Here is a 14,743-nt window from a genome sequence, read left to right as displayed (position 1 = left end):
TTGCCTATCTTGACTTGGGACTTGCCTTGTGACTTGCTGTATTGACACAATACTTGACTTAAAGGGACACTGAACCCAAATTTTTTCTTTCATGATTCAGATAGAAAATGGAATGTTAAGCAACTTTCTAATTTACTTCTATTATCACATTTTATTAATTCTCTTGGTATCTGTATTTGAAATGCAAAAATGTAAGTTTAGATGCCGGACCATTTTTGGTGAACAACCTGGGTTGTCCTTGCTGATTGGTGGATAAATTCCTCCACCAACAAAAAAGTGCTGTCCAGAGTCCTGAATGAAATAACAGCTTAGATGTCTTCTTTTTCAAATAAAGATAGCAAGAGAACGAAGGAAAATTGCTAATAGGAGTAAAATAGAACGTTGCTTAAAATTGCATGCTCTATCTGGGTTCAGTGTCCCTTTAAGACTTGAGACTTATTTGTGACTTGAAAAACAATGTCCCACTTCTGGGATTTAGGTGTGTTGGCAAAACACCACATAAACTGTATCAATTTGAGTTTGCTGTACACCTTCATTATGTTTGCAATAGACTAACTGAGTTGAATCAGTAGACATGCAAATGCACATTTTGATACAGGACTGATACTGCATGTGCATTTCTGACTTGCCATTGTTTATTTTATTTTATATTGTGTGCTATGGTTATAACATATACATTTAATATATTTAATCATTCTAAGTATCCTCTCTACAGCAGTAAATTTTAATGTCCAAATTTCATAGCTAAAGCTTTAAACGCGTATGCTGACATTGGATTGCAATGCGTATAGTTTTTATAGTATTTATGTTTGCTCCTTTATGCCCCATTAAATAAAGAGCTCCTGGGTAAAAAAGTGCAAAGTCTAAGGTTTGAAATTCCAGTGGTTACTTAAAAATAAGTTACTTTTAGCTAGGGATTAATGCATTAAAACATTATTATTAAAACATTAAGGGCCAGATTAAAAGAAGCACGCTATTTAGCACTTTCGCTTGTACATAAACTTTACTACAAGTAACCTTTTTGCACGCCTCAGGTAGCACGCGTATTACAAGGTGAAAGTAAACAATTAGCGTGTGAGCAAAACCCGATGCGTGGTACCCAAATATCGCGACAGTGTTAATTTTTCCCCCATAGAAGTCAATGGAGAGTGCAAAAGAAACAAACCAACCCCTATCGCTCACGTGCTTACCCGACAGCAGTTATGAATATTTAACATTTGAAATGTTCTTCACATACAGGATAATGTAATTTTTATTGTAAATACATATTTGTATATGTATATCTGTAAATACCTATACCTGTATATCTATTCCTATAGATATTTTTTTTATGTAATTTTTGATGCTAAAGTGCCCGGTTTTTAAAAATTTGATTAAAAACAGGGGCACTTTAATTCATCAAAATTTACATTTCACTCGTGTTGTGAAAAAATACTTACCTTTTAATCTTGACAGCTGCTCTAGCTTCCTCAACCCGTCGCAAATCCTCTTCCTGGGTCTAAAATGAGGAATCCAGCTTCCTCCAATCACGGCATTGAATCAGACACCGATTTCCCCCGGGGGGGGGGGAGCCGTGGTTGGAGGATGACCGATCCATCATTTCTGACGTCAGAAATGGCTTGTGACGACTGGGGGGAAGCTGGAGCAGCTGTCAAGTTTAAAGGTAAGTATTTTTCACAACACGAGTGAAATGTAAATTTTGATGAATTAAAGTGCCCCTCTTTTTAATCAAATTTTTAAAAACCGGGCACTTTAGCATCAAAATTTACATTCACTTTAAATATTTTACATTATCTATAATAATTTAAAATAATTATTATTAATTTTTAATATTTTATATCTAATATTTCAATAATGCGCCTTGAAGTTAGCAATTCTTCATGTACGCTAACCTGACACTGCATTTGACCTAAAGGGGCCTATCTATCAAGCTCCGGATAGAGCTTGAGGCCCTGTGTTTCTAAAGACCGCTGCGCCATAACTTTTCCACCTGCTCTGAGCAGGCGGACAGACATCGCCGCAATTCAACCCGATCGAGTACGATCGGGTTGATTGACAACCCCTGCTAGCGGCCAATCGAGTATGATGATTGGCCGCGAGTCTGCAGGGGGTGGCGTGGCACCAGCAGCTCTTGACTACTGTAACAACTTACTAACTGACCACCCTCTCTCCCACCTCTCTCCCCTTCAATCCACCCTAAATGCATCTGCCAGGCTAATTCACCTCTCCCGATGCTCCGTTTCTGCTGCATCTCTCTGTGAGTCCCTTCACTGGCTCCCCATTCACAGCAGAATTAAATTCAAAATTCTCACCCTGACCTACAAAGCCCTCACCAATGCTGCCCCACTCTAGCTGTCCTCACTCATAAGCAAATATACTCCATCCGCCCCCTAAGATCCAACAATTACCTGCTCCTTGCATCCTCTACCATCACCTCCTCTCATGCTAGACTACAGGACTTCTCTTGTGCGGCTCCAACCCTCTGGAACACACTTGCTCGAGCCGTCAGACTCCCCCCTAACCTCTCCTCCTTTAAACGTCCCCTAAAGACCTTTTTGTTCAGAGAAGCCTATAACCCGACTCATTAACAAATGAACTTCACTAACCCAACAGTTGCCCTCATCTCCCCACTAATATCATTCCCACCTTTGTAGTCCCCACCTCCTGTATCCCTTCCTCCTAGCCATCTAGATTGTAAGTTCCCACGGGAATAGGGCCCTCAATTCCCCCTGTATCTGTCTGTAAAATGTTGTCTGTTATTGTATTGTTTCACCATTGTACTTCTATCCTTGTACCCATGGGCAGCGCTGCGGAATCTGTTGGAGCTTTATAAATAAAGAATAATAATAATAATATATATATACTGTATATAGAAATATGCATTTATAATAAAAATTACATTATCCTGTATGTGAAGAACATTGGAATGTAAAATATGTACATTAAATATACAGTAAAACACATAAGTACTTAAATACATCTGTACCCACACACACAAATATATATATATATATATATATATATATATATATATATATATATATATATATATATATACACACACACTTATTTAGACATGTATAGGTATGTATATATACAATATAGTACTTTGTAGTCAAACACCTTGTCATATACCATATACCTTTTAACCCCTGTAACATTTTTCTTTTATATTTCTATGACAATTTTTTTATCAGATAGTGTTTATATGAGTGTAATTGTAATTTTTAATTTATTTATGTTGTGTTTAGTGCAACTTTTTTTAACGCACTGAACTTTGCGCAAGGGTTTCAGTCGTACTAAGCCGACAAGTGTAAAATCTGATTGCATTCTCGGAATTGCAGTTCCAACTTGTAATATGTACGATATTTCTGACATGGACAAAAACCTGATAATGCTTGTGCACAACAATTAGCGCGCCACTTGTAATCTAGCCCTTAGGCCTTAAAAGAAAAAGGCACTTTTGACTAGGGACAATTGCATGTAAGATAATAAGACACTTCTGAGTAGGGATAATTGCAGGAGACATAATGGTTGTAAAGGGTTAATTATGGAAGATGTGTGATGTTAGCTGAGTATGCACAGTTGATAAATGGAGTTGCCCACAAGCTATGGCTGTATTGGCAGCAGGTTGAGAGCTTGTTAAAAGCTATAACTGATACTTTTTTAGCAGAAGTATATTTGCTAAAAGAAATGTATTGAAAATAAACACGTTTTTATTATTTTGTTAAATAGATCGCTATGCATTTAAAATAACACTTAAGGGCTGAATTATCAAGCTCAGAGAAAACAGTAGTTATGAAGCAGCGGTTTAAAGACCGCTGCTCCATAACTTGTCCGCTGCCTCTGAGGCTGCGTCTTCAATCCACCCGATCCTATACGAACCAGAACTGCTTGTGCAATGATAAATGCAGACAGCGTATGCTATCGGTATTTATCGATGTGCGGCGGACATGATACAGTACATCGTATCATGTCCATCCGCACTTTAGTAAATCGGCCCCATAATGTCTATTTAAGTGACGCAACATTCAGGTGACACAGTGTATCATATTCTATTCCTGTAAATGGGACACTATTAAAAAAATCTTAATTTTGCTCCAGGTTGTTGTATTTTAGACTTTGTACTATGCATTTAATTTTCTAAACTCTAGTAGAACCCCTGAACACTCTATAAGGAATTATTTGATTGTTAAACTAAAATTTAGAGACAGTAACAGAATTAGATAAATAATGTATTGTCTTTTGTCTTGCAGGAGTTCTGGAGGGAGAGGTACAATTAGATCAGCGGTGGAAAGCTTGCATAGCAAATCTAATAGGTTTGTAAATAAGATTTTTCATTCATTTGTTTTGGCTGTGAGGCAGCTATTAATCTGCTTGAGTTTCATCTTGTGATGTCTGCCATTGTCATATTATTCAGACCAGGTCACTTCACGTATGGTTCCTTTTGCTTACTGAAGAGAAACAAAGTACAACCAAAGAAAGGTGGAATAATGCACAGAGCCTAAACATAGGGGTGTTTAACCTTTTCAAAATCAAAATGTAATTAGTTTTTCACGTTCAGGCAGGTGAACATTTTTCTTTTTTAACAAAATCTAGCAATTAAACCTAAAGTGTGTACTTTGTATACTTCTTTATCAATAAACTTTGAATGGGCATGATTTAGCAGTTGACCCAAAAATATATGTTGGGATGTCCCAAAAACAGGAATAAATCAGAAAAAAAGCATTGTTTTTGTCTTAGGCTATCTACTGTATAGATCATTTACCTGTGAGAGCAAACTAAATGCATGTTACAAACCACTGCACCCGTCTTTATGAAAATTGTTACGCAGATAGATTTTATTGTTTAGATGGTGCTTTTCTTATTTCAGCAAATGGGCTGTAATTGCTAATATTTAAGGGTTTAAAGTCGAATCGGTATAGTTTGCGCATGAGTGTTAGTAAAAAAAAAAAAAAAAAAAAAAAAAAAGCAGAGAAAACTAAGCCAAAACGTGCAGGTGTTTTCTAGCAGGCAGTTACTATAAGTGTTAACTTGACATATTACTTTTCTTCTTAAATGGAAAGAGTCTACAGCTGCATTCATTACTTTCGGGAATTAAGAACCTGGCCACCAGGAGGAGGCAAAAACACCCCAGCCAAAGGCTTAAATACTCTTCCCACTCCCCTCATCCCCCAGTCATTCTTTGCCTTTCATCCCAGAAGGTTGGCAGAGAAGTGTCAGAAGTTTGTTGTTTGTCTCTTATGGAGGGTAGTACTCTTAAACATGGGACAGGAGTTTTAAGTAATCCTGTCAGTCTCTCAGTGAAGGCCTGGATGAAAGTTAGAGTCCGGAGATGCAGGAAGAGTCTTTCTGCGAAACCATCCCAACTCATTTTAACAGCTCCACAAGCAATTGGCGTTGTTGAACTTCGCTTTGCTGGCTGCTTTCTTCTCTCAAGTCCATGGCGGAGGTAATGCTACTATCTGTCACAATTGAAGGGCCGTGTTCCTGTTTCCACAGCATAGATTCCGGTAAGATTGTTTCATTTTACTTCTTCATGAATGTACTGTCATACAAATGTTTCCGGTGAGGTGCCTGCCTTGCGGGATTTACTAGACTATAGGGTCTCAGTTGGACTCCTTTTGTATCTTGGAATCAAGGGTTAATATCTCCTGAAAGGGGTTATTGAACAGGGGGGGGTTTAATCATGTTTATGTAATTCAATCTACTTATTTGTAGTGTTAACTGGGCTCATGGCTTAGAACATAAAGGCCTTTGGAAGTGACGCAACCTTATGGTTGGGCACGCTTTTTGGACTGTACGGTTCACCTTGTGACTGGGCGTGATTACTTTCTGGTCTTCCATTTCCGCATTCCTAACCGTGTGGCGATGGAGAAATTCTGGTCCGCAGGGGTCTGGTTCACAGGAGGTTGTGAGTGCCCCAGCCATTGTGGGTGTCAGGTGCCGTTTAGTTTTTGTTTTTCTTATAGTCCATATTTGCATATTCTCTATCCAGTTATGGAGGATTCTGATGCTGAGACTGTTCAAATTTAGATTCAGATTTTTCGTCCTGTGAAGAATCCGCTCCCTCCGACTACACATGTGGATAACCCAGATTATGTTTATCCCTCCTTACAGGGCGACTTGTTCCCCCGGAGGTTGCAGCACGTTTTCGCTTCCACATATTTTCAGTCCAGATGTTTATTTGCGATTGTGCTTGTGCCCTATCATCCGGGGTCTCCCGGCCTTGGGAGGGCCTGCACAGTTCCCTGCGGGTGTAGCTGTCCCTGAGTGTTGTGAGAAAAAAAAGATCCGAAGATCCCCAGAGGTGCGCTGGTGGTTGGATAGTGAGAAACCTAAAATTGCGATTTGTTTTAGTTTTTTTTAAATTTGATCGCATTTGGCGGTGAAATGGTGGCATTAAATATACCAAAATGGGCCTAGATCAATACTTTGGGTTGTCTACTACACTACACTAAAGCTAAAATTAACTGTAGATAAGAAGACAAGAGAGGCGCCAAACATAAAACAATATCGTCTGAACCATGGGCCAATAGCCCCCCCCCTGTGTGCAGGAACTACTCACAAAGGCTGCGGCACACGTACTGTGCCTGTTGAAGCGGATCGGGACTGTTCAGAGTCGCCCGACGGACACACAGAGGAGCCGGTACACGTGACCCCTGTAACCAATAGCAGGCCAATTCACCTGTCAGGTCCGGATCATCCGTCACTCACTGGAAATAGGTGGTTGCGTTCTCAGCCAGGAGAAACACTGGTATTAAATGTAGATTGCACCAGGGCAATAAGTGACAGGTAGCAAGGTGACTCAAATAAAAAGGTTTTATTTAAGATAAAAACAATCACAGCAACGCGTTTCTCAGCAAAATTGCCGTTTCATCAGGCTGTATTATTGACTGCATGATTACACCTTTTATACCTTGCTACACCTGTCTAAAAGGGGCGGATCTGACATGGGATCTTTGTCTGGCTAGTCTTTAACTGTTTCTTAACTGTTCATTTTGATATACAATAGTAGACATTTAAAAATTTTTCATAAAAACCTTACATTTCTTAATTCTAATTAAAGACATATTCAAATCAATGAATACTTATACAATGTAATAACATAATATTAACAATACAATAATAAAATAGAATAAAATAAAAACCATGAACCATTTATAAATCTATTCACCATCACACCAAAGTCAATTGACGTTCAGTTGATATTCACACTAATTGTGATATCATAGATATTCTAATGGATATGTGATATAATGATATAAAGATATAAAGATATAAAAATATAAAAATAAAAATAAAAATAAATGTAAATAGGAATAATAATAATAATAAATATATATAGATATAATTAGAATGGTGATATATGAATTATGATATAGATTACCTAGTCAATCTTATAGGTATAAATCAAAAATGATCAATGATATCATGTGTAAAGGGGTCGGTAACATGCCAAGGTGAATTGGCCTGCTATTGGTTACAGGGGTCACGTGTACCGGCTCCTCTGTGTGTCCGTCGGGCGACTCTGAACAGTCCCGATCCGCTTCAACAGGCACAGTACGTGTGCCGCAGCCTTTGTGAGTAGTTCCTGCACACAGGGGGGGGGGCTATTGGCCCATGGTTCAGACGATATTGTTTTATGTTTGGCGCCTCTCTTGTCTTCTTATCTACACCCTGAGTGTTGTGCCTTTCATTACAGAATATTGCGCCTTTGCGTATTGCTCAGACATGTTTTTTAGCTATTAATCGATCCTATCCTTAACGGATACGGGAATCCACAGTCTTCTACTTCGATTGGCTCACCTCATTAGACATGAGGGGATGAAGTAACTTCCTGATTGTCTGTTATTGAGATCCTTTCCAGTTTTGTTGGAAAATCAGGGTTCAGTTTGGCTTGTCCTGCGGGTAGGCCTGTTTCTTCTTTGGCGTTAACCTACGGGTTGCCTTATATTTTCTTTTATCCGATTAGGATGTCTTTTATTTTTGTCTATATGTTTCCTTCACGTACTTCTGGGATCGATACTCACTGTTACTTCTGGGGAAGTTTGTTAAGGGACATGTTAGTCCTATGTTTGTCTGTTATTCCTTCCTCCCCTCTGAGGGAGGATTTATGAAACTTGACAGTTGGGACCCTGGCAGCAGGCTGGTTCTGTTGGGTTTTTCTGTCTCATGGATGTTCAGACACATGGCGCCGTTTCTGCTTGGCTGGTCACGTCGAGGCGCCGAGTGCTCATATTATCATTTGTGTTCTTGTTTTTGTTTTTACAAGTTCAGCTAAGCATTCTAGAGAACCTGTGGGTCCGTGGGGCAGGAAGGATTGTTTCAGTCCTTATTAGCCCTCAATCTGGTTGACTGGGTCAGTGGAGTTCTGCTGCGTCACTCTCTCTTGCGTCTGATATTATTGGGACCTAGAGTTTTCCTCTCCCATGCTGTGGAGGGTTGGAGGGCTTAGCGCCCTCTTACCGCTGATTTGGGCGGTTTGGCCTTCTGAGGCTCTGGGATTGTCTTTTTTTGGGACTTAGTCCTTTAGCAGCTAGTAGCCTGATAGGTAGCTAGCTGCCTTGCTGCGGAAGGTTTGCAAACTGTAACCAGCTGTGGCTATTTGCACATTGACTGTGTAATATCAGCCTGTGTCATGAGACCTTTTTGGTCTCTCAGTTTTCTCTGTGTGGGTAAGGTCTCCTTTTAGGGACCTGGTTTTCTCTCCGGGAGATGGTTGTTCCCTTTTAGGGACTCTGGGCGTGGTCTCCTTGGGCTCCGCTTAGGGTCCTTCCCCGGAGCTGGGGATGCTTCGCATCCTTTTCTCTCTGTGATCCTCTGATGGTATGGAGGTGATGTGGAGACCAGCCTTTGATCGAGTGCTTTTGGCCTCAAGGTATCCCCTTGCTTGTGGTCTTGTGGCTGTTTGAGCGTCTATGGGCTCTAGGTTGTTGTATGACTTAATGCCTTAGCTCCTTTGGAGCATTAGACTTAGGCATGGGGTGGTCTCTTCCTTGGGTAGGGACTTTCGAGTTATTCTCGTTCTCCGGGTTGATTTGGATATTGCATTGATATCTCCCTGTGGGTCTGGTTTTTATATCAGAAGGGGTGTTCAGTTCTCGGTTATTGTTTGTTTTAACAATTGGGGGCTCAGACCTATCTTCATCCTGGTGCTTCCAGTTGTTGAAGTTTCACTCAGCGTTTTCCCTTGTGGATCCTGTTGCGGGTTGTTACCAGACTTTTAGGCTATGGGGCTGGTTCAGGGTTCCCCAGTTCCAGGGAACTTGGGCTATGACCTTTACTCTGACTAATTGACCTGGTCATGGTTGGCCAGGTTTTCTGAGTGCCGATGCTCATTGGGCTTACGACTTTATGGTCGGTTTCTCTTGGTCAGCTTGCTGGAGTAACCTTATGGATTCTCTGCTCTGCATGCGAATGGGTTTGCAGTGTCACTGCTGCAACTATTGCACTTTAGATGTGTGTTAGCAAGCTAATTTTTTAGGGGGATTCCTTCCAAGTTCATTTGCATTAGAGATTTGATCTCTCCTTTAGCCTGTGGCTTCATGTCTTGTGGGCAGGTGCTCTGCTTTTCTGGTCCCATTCCTTTTCTTAGGGTGAGGGCTTATTCTCATTCTTATGGAAGTGTGGTCCCTTTCTTAGGGCTTCTCCTGGATTCAGGAGGTTGGAACTGAGAGTTAACCTTCAGAGAGGAGTATTCTCTCTTGGTTGTTATGTTCCATCTGGATTCTTGCTGGCTCTGTGTCGAGACTATGTTGGGCGTTTGCTAGATTCCTTTGGGTCTACGGCCGTGTCGTCTGTTCCTAAGGAGTCGGGTTGGCACCTGTGCTCTGTTGGGATGGCTGTGGCCATTTTTTGGATACATTTTTGAGCTGGTGTTGGGGTTCTTCTATTCCCCTGTTTCGGACCTGCCGACACTTGGGCTGGCCTGGCTGGGAGTCGGTTCTGAGATGCGTTGTCATCTTCAGGATCTAGGTTAGCATAGGGGCTAGCTCCCTGGGCTTGCAAGCAGAAGGTCCAGGGTTCCAATACACCTTTGATTTCTGATTGTACCCTCTCATTCTTGGGGGTGCAGTGGACCTCACTGAGGTTATGTGCTTCCCCCTTTAGGAGACCTATGTGTAGGTCTGGCGGCTTAGATTGCTTAGAGTGTGCTTTCTGTCTGGGATTTTTTGTATTCTTGCGGGTCGCTTTTTACTTCTCAACAAGTATTCTTCTGTGTCATCCTGATGATGGCTGTGTGTTCTTAACTCAGGGTTTTTCGTCTGGGTCTGTTACACATTTTTTTGTGACAGAATACTTCAGTATTCTGCATATGACGATGTGAGGACTCCGTCTTTAGTTGTCTTTCGGTGCTTTGCATGATCTTGAGAGAAAGGTTTCTCTGTTCCGATGCCTGGTTCTAAACCTCTGGTTTCTGCTTGGTCTGGGCGTAGCCTCCCTTTGTTTGTCAGGACCCATTTGGGTCTTTGTGAGCTGGGGGGTTTTCTTCTATGACTTTTGTGGTGACCTTTCGGTTTCCCTTTGGTTCTTCCTTGCCCTATTCCTTTGGGAGTTTAGGCTGGTGTTCCCTTTGTTGGTGAGTGGTGAGTGGTGAGGGACCGACTGTTGGGTGACGGTGTCTCCTGGAGGACTGTTGGCTCTGTTCAGTCAGATTTTGCGGTCTCTAGCTAGGCTTCTGGACTATCAGCGGGTCAGTGTCCTTGGGGCTTTTCATTTTCAAAGTTTTCTTGGCTTTGGACGAAACAGGGTTTTTGTTGGGTAGTGGTTCAGGCTTGGTGCCCTCAGAATGGGATGCCTAATGTTCCCTCCCATCTTGGCAGTTAGTGTCCTGTGTGACTTGGGTATTGTTTTCCCAAAAGTAATGAATGCAGCTGTGGAGAAGAACTTAAAATTATGCTTACCTGATCATTTTCTTTTCTTCAGATGGAAAGAGTCCACAGCTCCTCCCCCCTATTTTTTCTCTGGGGCGTCTGTTATTTTTGTTCTTCTGGCACCTTTTCACTCTGATATTTCTTCTACTGTTCCTTGTTCCTCTGCAGAATGACTTGGGGTTGAGGGAAGTGGGCTAAGTATTTAAGCCTTTGGCTGGGTTGTCTTTGCATCCTCCTGGTGACCAGGATCTCAATTCCCAAAAGTAATAAATGCAGCTGTGGACTCTTTCCATCAGAAGAAAAGAAAATGATCAGGTAAGCATTATTTAAGTTTTTATGTAGTGGCTTTGTATTGTTATATTTTGTATCAATCCTGTAGTTGGATTGAAATACAGATGTTAATGTCATGGTAATACAGTTTGAATAGTTTTGTGAGGGATAATTGAAGTCAGTAGTAGAGGTGCAAATTCTCAAATCCATAATTACAAAATCCAGATTTATTCCAAAACCCAAACCTTTTTTACCAATATTTTTTTTTAAATAAAATCATCAAAGGGATACAATTTTTTTTTTGTTGTGATTCAGATAGAACATGCAATGTTAAGCAACTTTCAAATTTACTCCTATTATCATTTTTTCTTTATTCTCTTGCTATCTTCATTTAAAAAACAGGAATGTAAAGCTTATGGGCCGGCCCATTTAATGTTCAGCACCCTAGATAGTGCTTGCTTATTGGTGGCTACATTTAGCAACCAATCAGCAAGCGCTACCCAGGTGTTGAACCGAACATGGTCCGGCTCCTAAGCTTTACATTCCTGATAATGGAATAAATTAGAAAGTTGCTTAAAATTGCATGCTCTATCTGAATGATTAAAGAAAAAAATTGGGTTTAGTATCATTTAAAAATAACCATATTCCCTGCCAGTAATTCATAATCTTCTCTGACTGCATTTTTTTTTATTTGCATTTTATAACGCAAAAAATATATATATTTATTTAAAACAATAATTATTACCATTCTGATTACAGTACTTGACTATCTTTCCGATGGTACAATGTATACAAAAGTATTGCCTAAATCACATAAGTTGTATACACTTGGTCCCATACCCTCTCCAAGCTGTCACAATTTACAAATGCAAATATATAAATATTCAGAAATCCAAACTATTCCATAAACCAAACCTTTTCAATTCCCAATTGGCCACTTTATTAAGTACACCTTGCTAGTACCAGGTTGGACCCCCTTTTTCCCTTAGAACTGCCTTACGAGGCCATTGGAGTACAGTGAACTCATTGTCATGCTCAAGAAACCAGTTTGAGATGATTTGAGCTTTGTGACATGGTGCATTTTATTGCTGGAAGCAGCCATCAGAAGATGGGTACACTGTATTCATAAAGGGATGGACATGCTCAGCAACAATACTCAGGTAAGCGGTGGCATTTAAATAATGCTCAATTGGTATTAAGAGGGCCAAAGCTTGCCAAGAAAATATCCCCCACACCATTACACCACCACCACCAGCCTGAACTGTTGCTACAAGGAAGGATGGATCCATGTTTTCATGTTGTTTATGCCATATTCTGACCCTACCATCTGAATGTCGCAGCTGAAATCGAGACTCATCAGACCAGGCAACATTTTTCCAATCTTCTAAAGTCCAATTTTGGTGAGCGAATTGTAGCCTCAGTTTTTCCTGTTCTTAGCTGACAGGGGTGGCACCTGGTGTGGTGTTCTGCTGCTGTAGCCCATCTTCTTCAAGGTTCTCTTTTTTGGACCATTCTCTGTAACCCCTAGAGATGGTTGTGCATGAAAATCCCAGTTGATCAGCAGTTTTTGAAATACTCAGACCAGTCCGTCTGACACCAACAACCATGCCACGTTCAAAGTCACTTAAATCCCCTTTCTTACCCATTCTGATGCTCGGTTTGAAATTCAGCAAGTCGTCTTCACCAAGTCTAGATGCCTAAATGCATTGAGTTGCTGCCATGTGATTGGCTGATTATCAATTTGGGTTACCAAGCAATTGAACAGGTGTACCTAATAAAGTGGCTGATGAGTGTGTGTGTATGTATGTGTGTGTATATATATATATATATATATATATATATATATATATATATATATATATATATATATATATAACAACAGAAGTAAGTAAATTCCTGAGCAATATCGATTAAATGTCAAATTATTAAAAATTATATCATCTCTCAATAATTGTGCTATTTCTAACTTGACAAGTAGGCTCTGTGCAACAAAAGTGAATACACCTGTGATCACTGACTCACAAGTTGGAAAACGTGATCATTGAAACAAAATTGAGTATGCATGTAATTTCTAATTAGCCTAGTTGCATGAACATGGTTATAAAATGCTCTGCGAACACCAGAACTTTTTCATTTTTGGATCTATGAACTGTGTCTATCTGCATATCTGCATCATGGCTCCACATAGAAAACAATTGCCAGGGAAATTGAGAAAATTGTGAGAGCTCAGAAAGATAGAAATTATATTGTTGCATCAGTAATCAGGATGTATTGAAACAGACGGGCAAATGCTTCAGACTTGGCTCAAGGGTTATGTGAGGTTCAGGAACAGTCAGGGGCGAAACTACAGGGGGTACAATAAAAAACGTTGACCTGTCACTGCCTGCACTGATATCATGTGAGTGTGACATGATGCCTCACTAGTGTCTCTGACTACAGGGGTTAATGTTTCTGTTTTACCCATTGGTGTTTATGTGTGTGTATGTGTGTATGTGACTGTGTGTGTATTTATACATGTATGTGTGTGTGTGTATGTTTGTGGAACCAGCAAATTACAGACCTTGTTACTACAGCCAGGGGGGGGGGGTGGGGGGTAAACAGAGTCACTATACAGTACCACTATATACAGTACGGGGGGGCTGGACCATGTCACAGGCTACTGTGGTCACTATATAAAGTACTGGGGCGGGTAGGGTCAGGCCAGCCATCTCACCGTCAGATTACAGACTGTGTCACTGACTCACTATATACAGTATTGGTGGGTTAAACAGTGTCACTATATACAGTAATAGGGGGTCAGACCATCTCACAGACTGTGGGCTTTTTCTGGGTTAAATGTAAAAAAAAAAAAAAAGATATGGATCAAATTCACTTTTTTTTGGGGGGGGGGGGGGGCCCTTCTTAGATTCTTGCACCTGGGCCCTGTGGTTTCTAGTTACGCCTCTGGGAACAGTTTTCCTTTGCTTCCTAGTTTGGGGGTGGAACCTATCTGCCTGCAACAGTCTAGCCTGGCAAGCAGACTAAGTTAGTGGAGTGCAGATTGCTAAGCATGCAGCCAGCGTGAGACGATCTGTAATAAGCTTAGAGCAGTCAGACTGTTTGCCATAGAACTGATCCTGGAATCATTAAGGACAGGAGCCTGTTATTTCAGATGTCTCCTAGAGAAGTCTAACTAAGGGACTACATGTTTATCTTGTGTGGTTAAATCTGCCTGTACTGAGTGAGTAATAAACTCTACCTTGTTCACCATAACACCCTGTCTGTGTGTGATACGCTAAAGGGACATTTACAGCAACCCATCCAGTATCTCAGGTTGACACTGAATCAGCACACACCCATGGGACACTACAGGTTATCAATGGAAAGTTTCTGTCACAAGCACAGACAGAGTAAAGGACACTGCATAATGTTATCCTCTATAAATGGCGTAAAGAAAAAAAAACTTGCTTGCTATTTTTCACAAAACTGAAAAGATTAGACTTTGCAAAAGACCATTGCCAGATTCATATTTTGAGCACATTCTTTGATAAGACCAAGATATATTTGTTAGGCTCAGATGGGGTCAAGCATTTTTGCATAAACCTGGCCAGGACTAC

At 40.6% G+C, this 14,743-nt stretch overlaps 1 protein-coding gene across 1 annotated transcript in view; it reads left to right on the top strand.

Annotated features, from left to right (window-relative positions):
* Positions 1–14,743, top strand: part of ST8SIA2 (ST8 alpha-N-acetyl-neuraminide alpha-2,8-sialyltransferase 2) — a 767,470-nt gene that overhangs the window by 293,901 nt on the left and 458,826 nt on the right. Inside the window, exon 2 of the mRNA XM_053717635.1 lies at positions 4,257–4,319. Within this exon, the coding sequence (XP_053573610.1) occupies positions 4,257–4,319 (63 nt within the window). The remainder of the gene's footprint in view (positions 1–4,256; positions 4,320–14,743) is intronic.

Source organism: Bombina bombina, chromosome 6 (assembly GCF_027579735.1).
Source record: "Bombina bombina isolate aBomBom1 chromosome 6, aBomBom1.pri, whole genome shotgun sequence".
Classification (NCBI taxonomy): domain Eukaryota; kingdom Metazoa; phylum Chordata; class Amphibia; order Anura; family Bombinatoridae; genus Bombina; species Bombina bombina.
The sequence above is the reverse complement of the archived record's forward strand: the minus strand, read 5'-3'. Positions and strand labels throughout refer to the sequence as shown.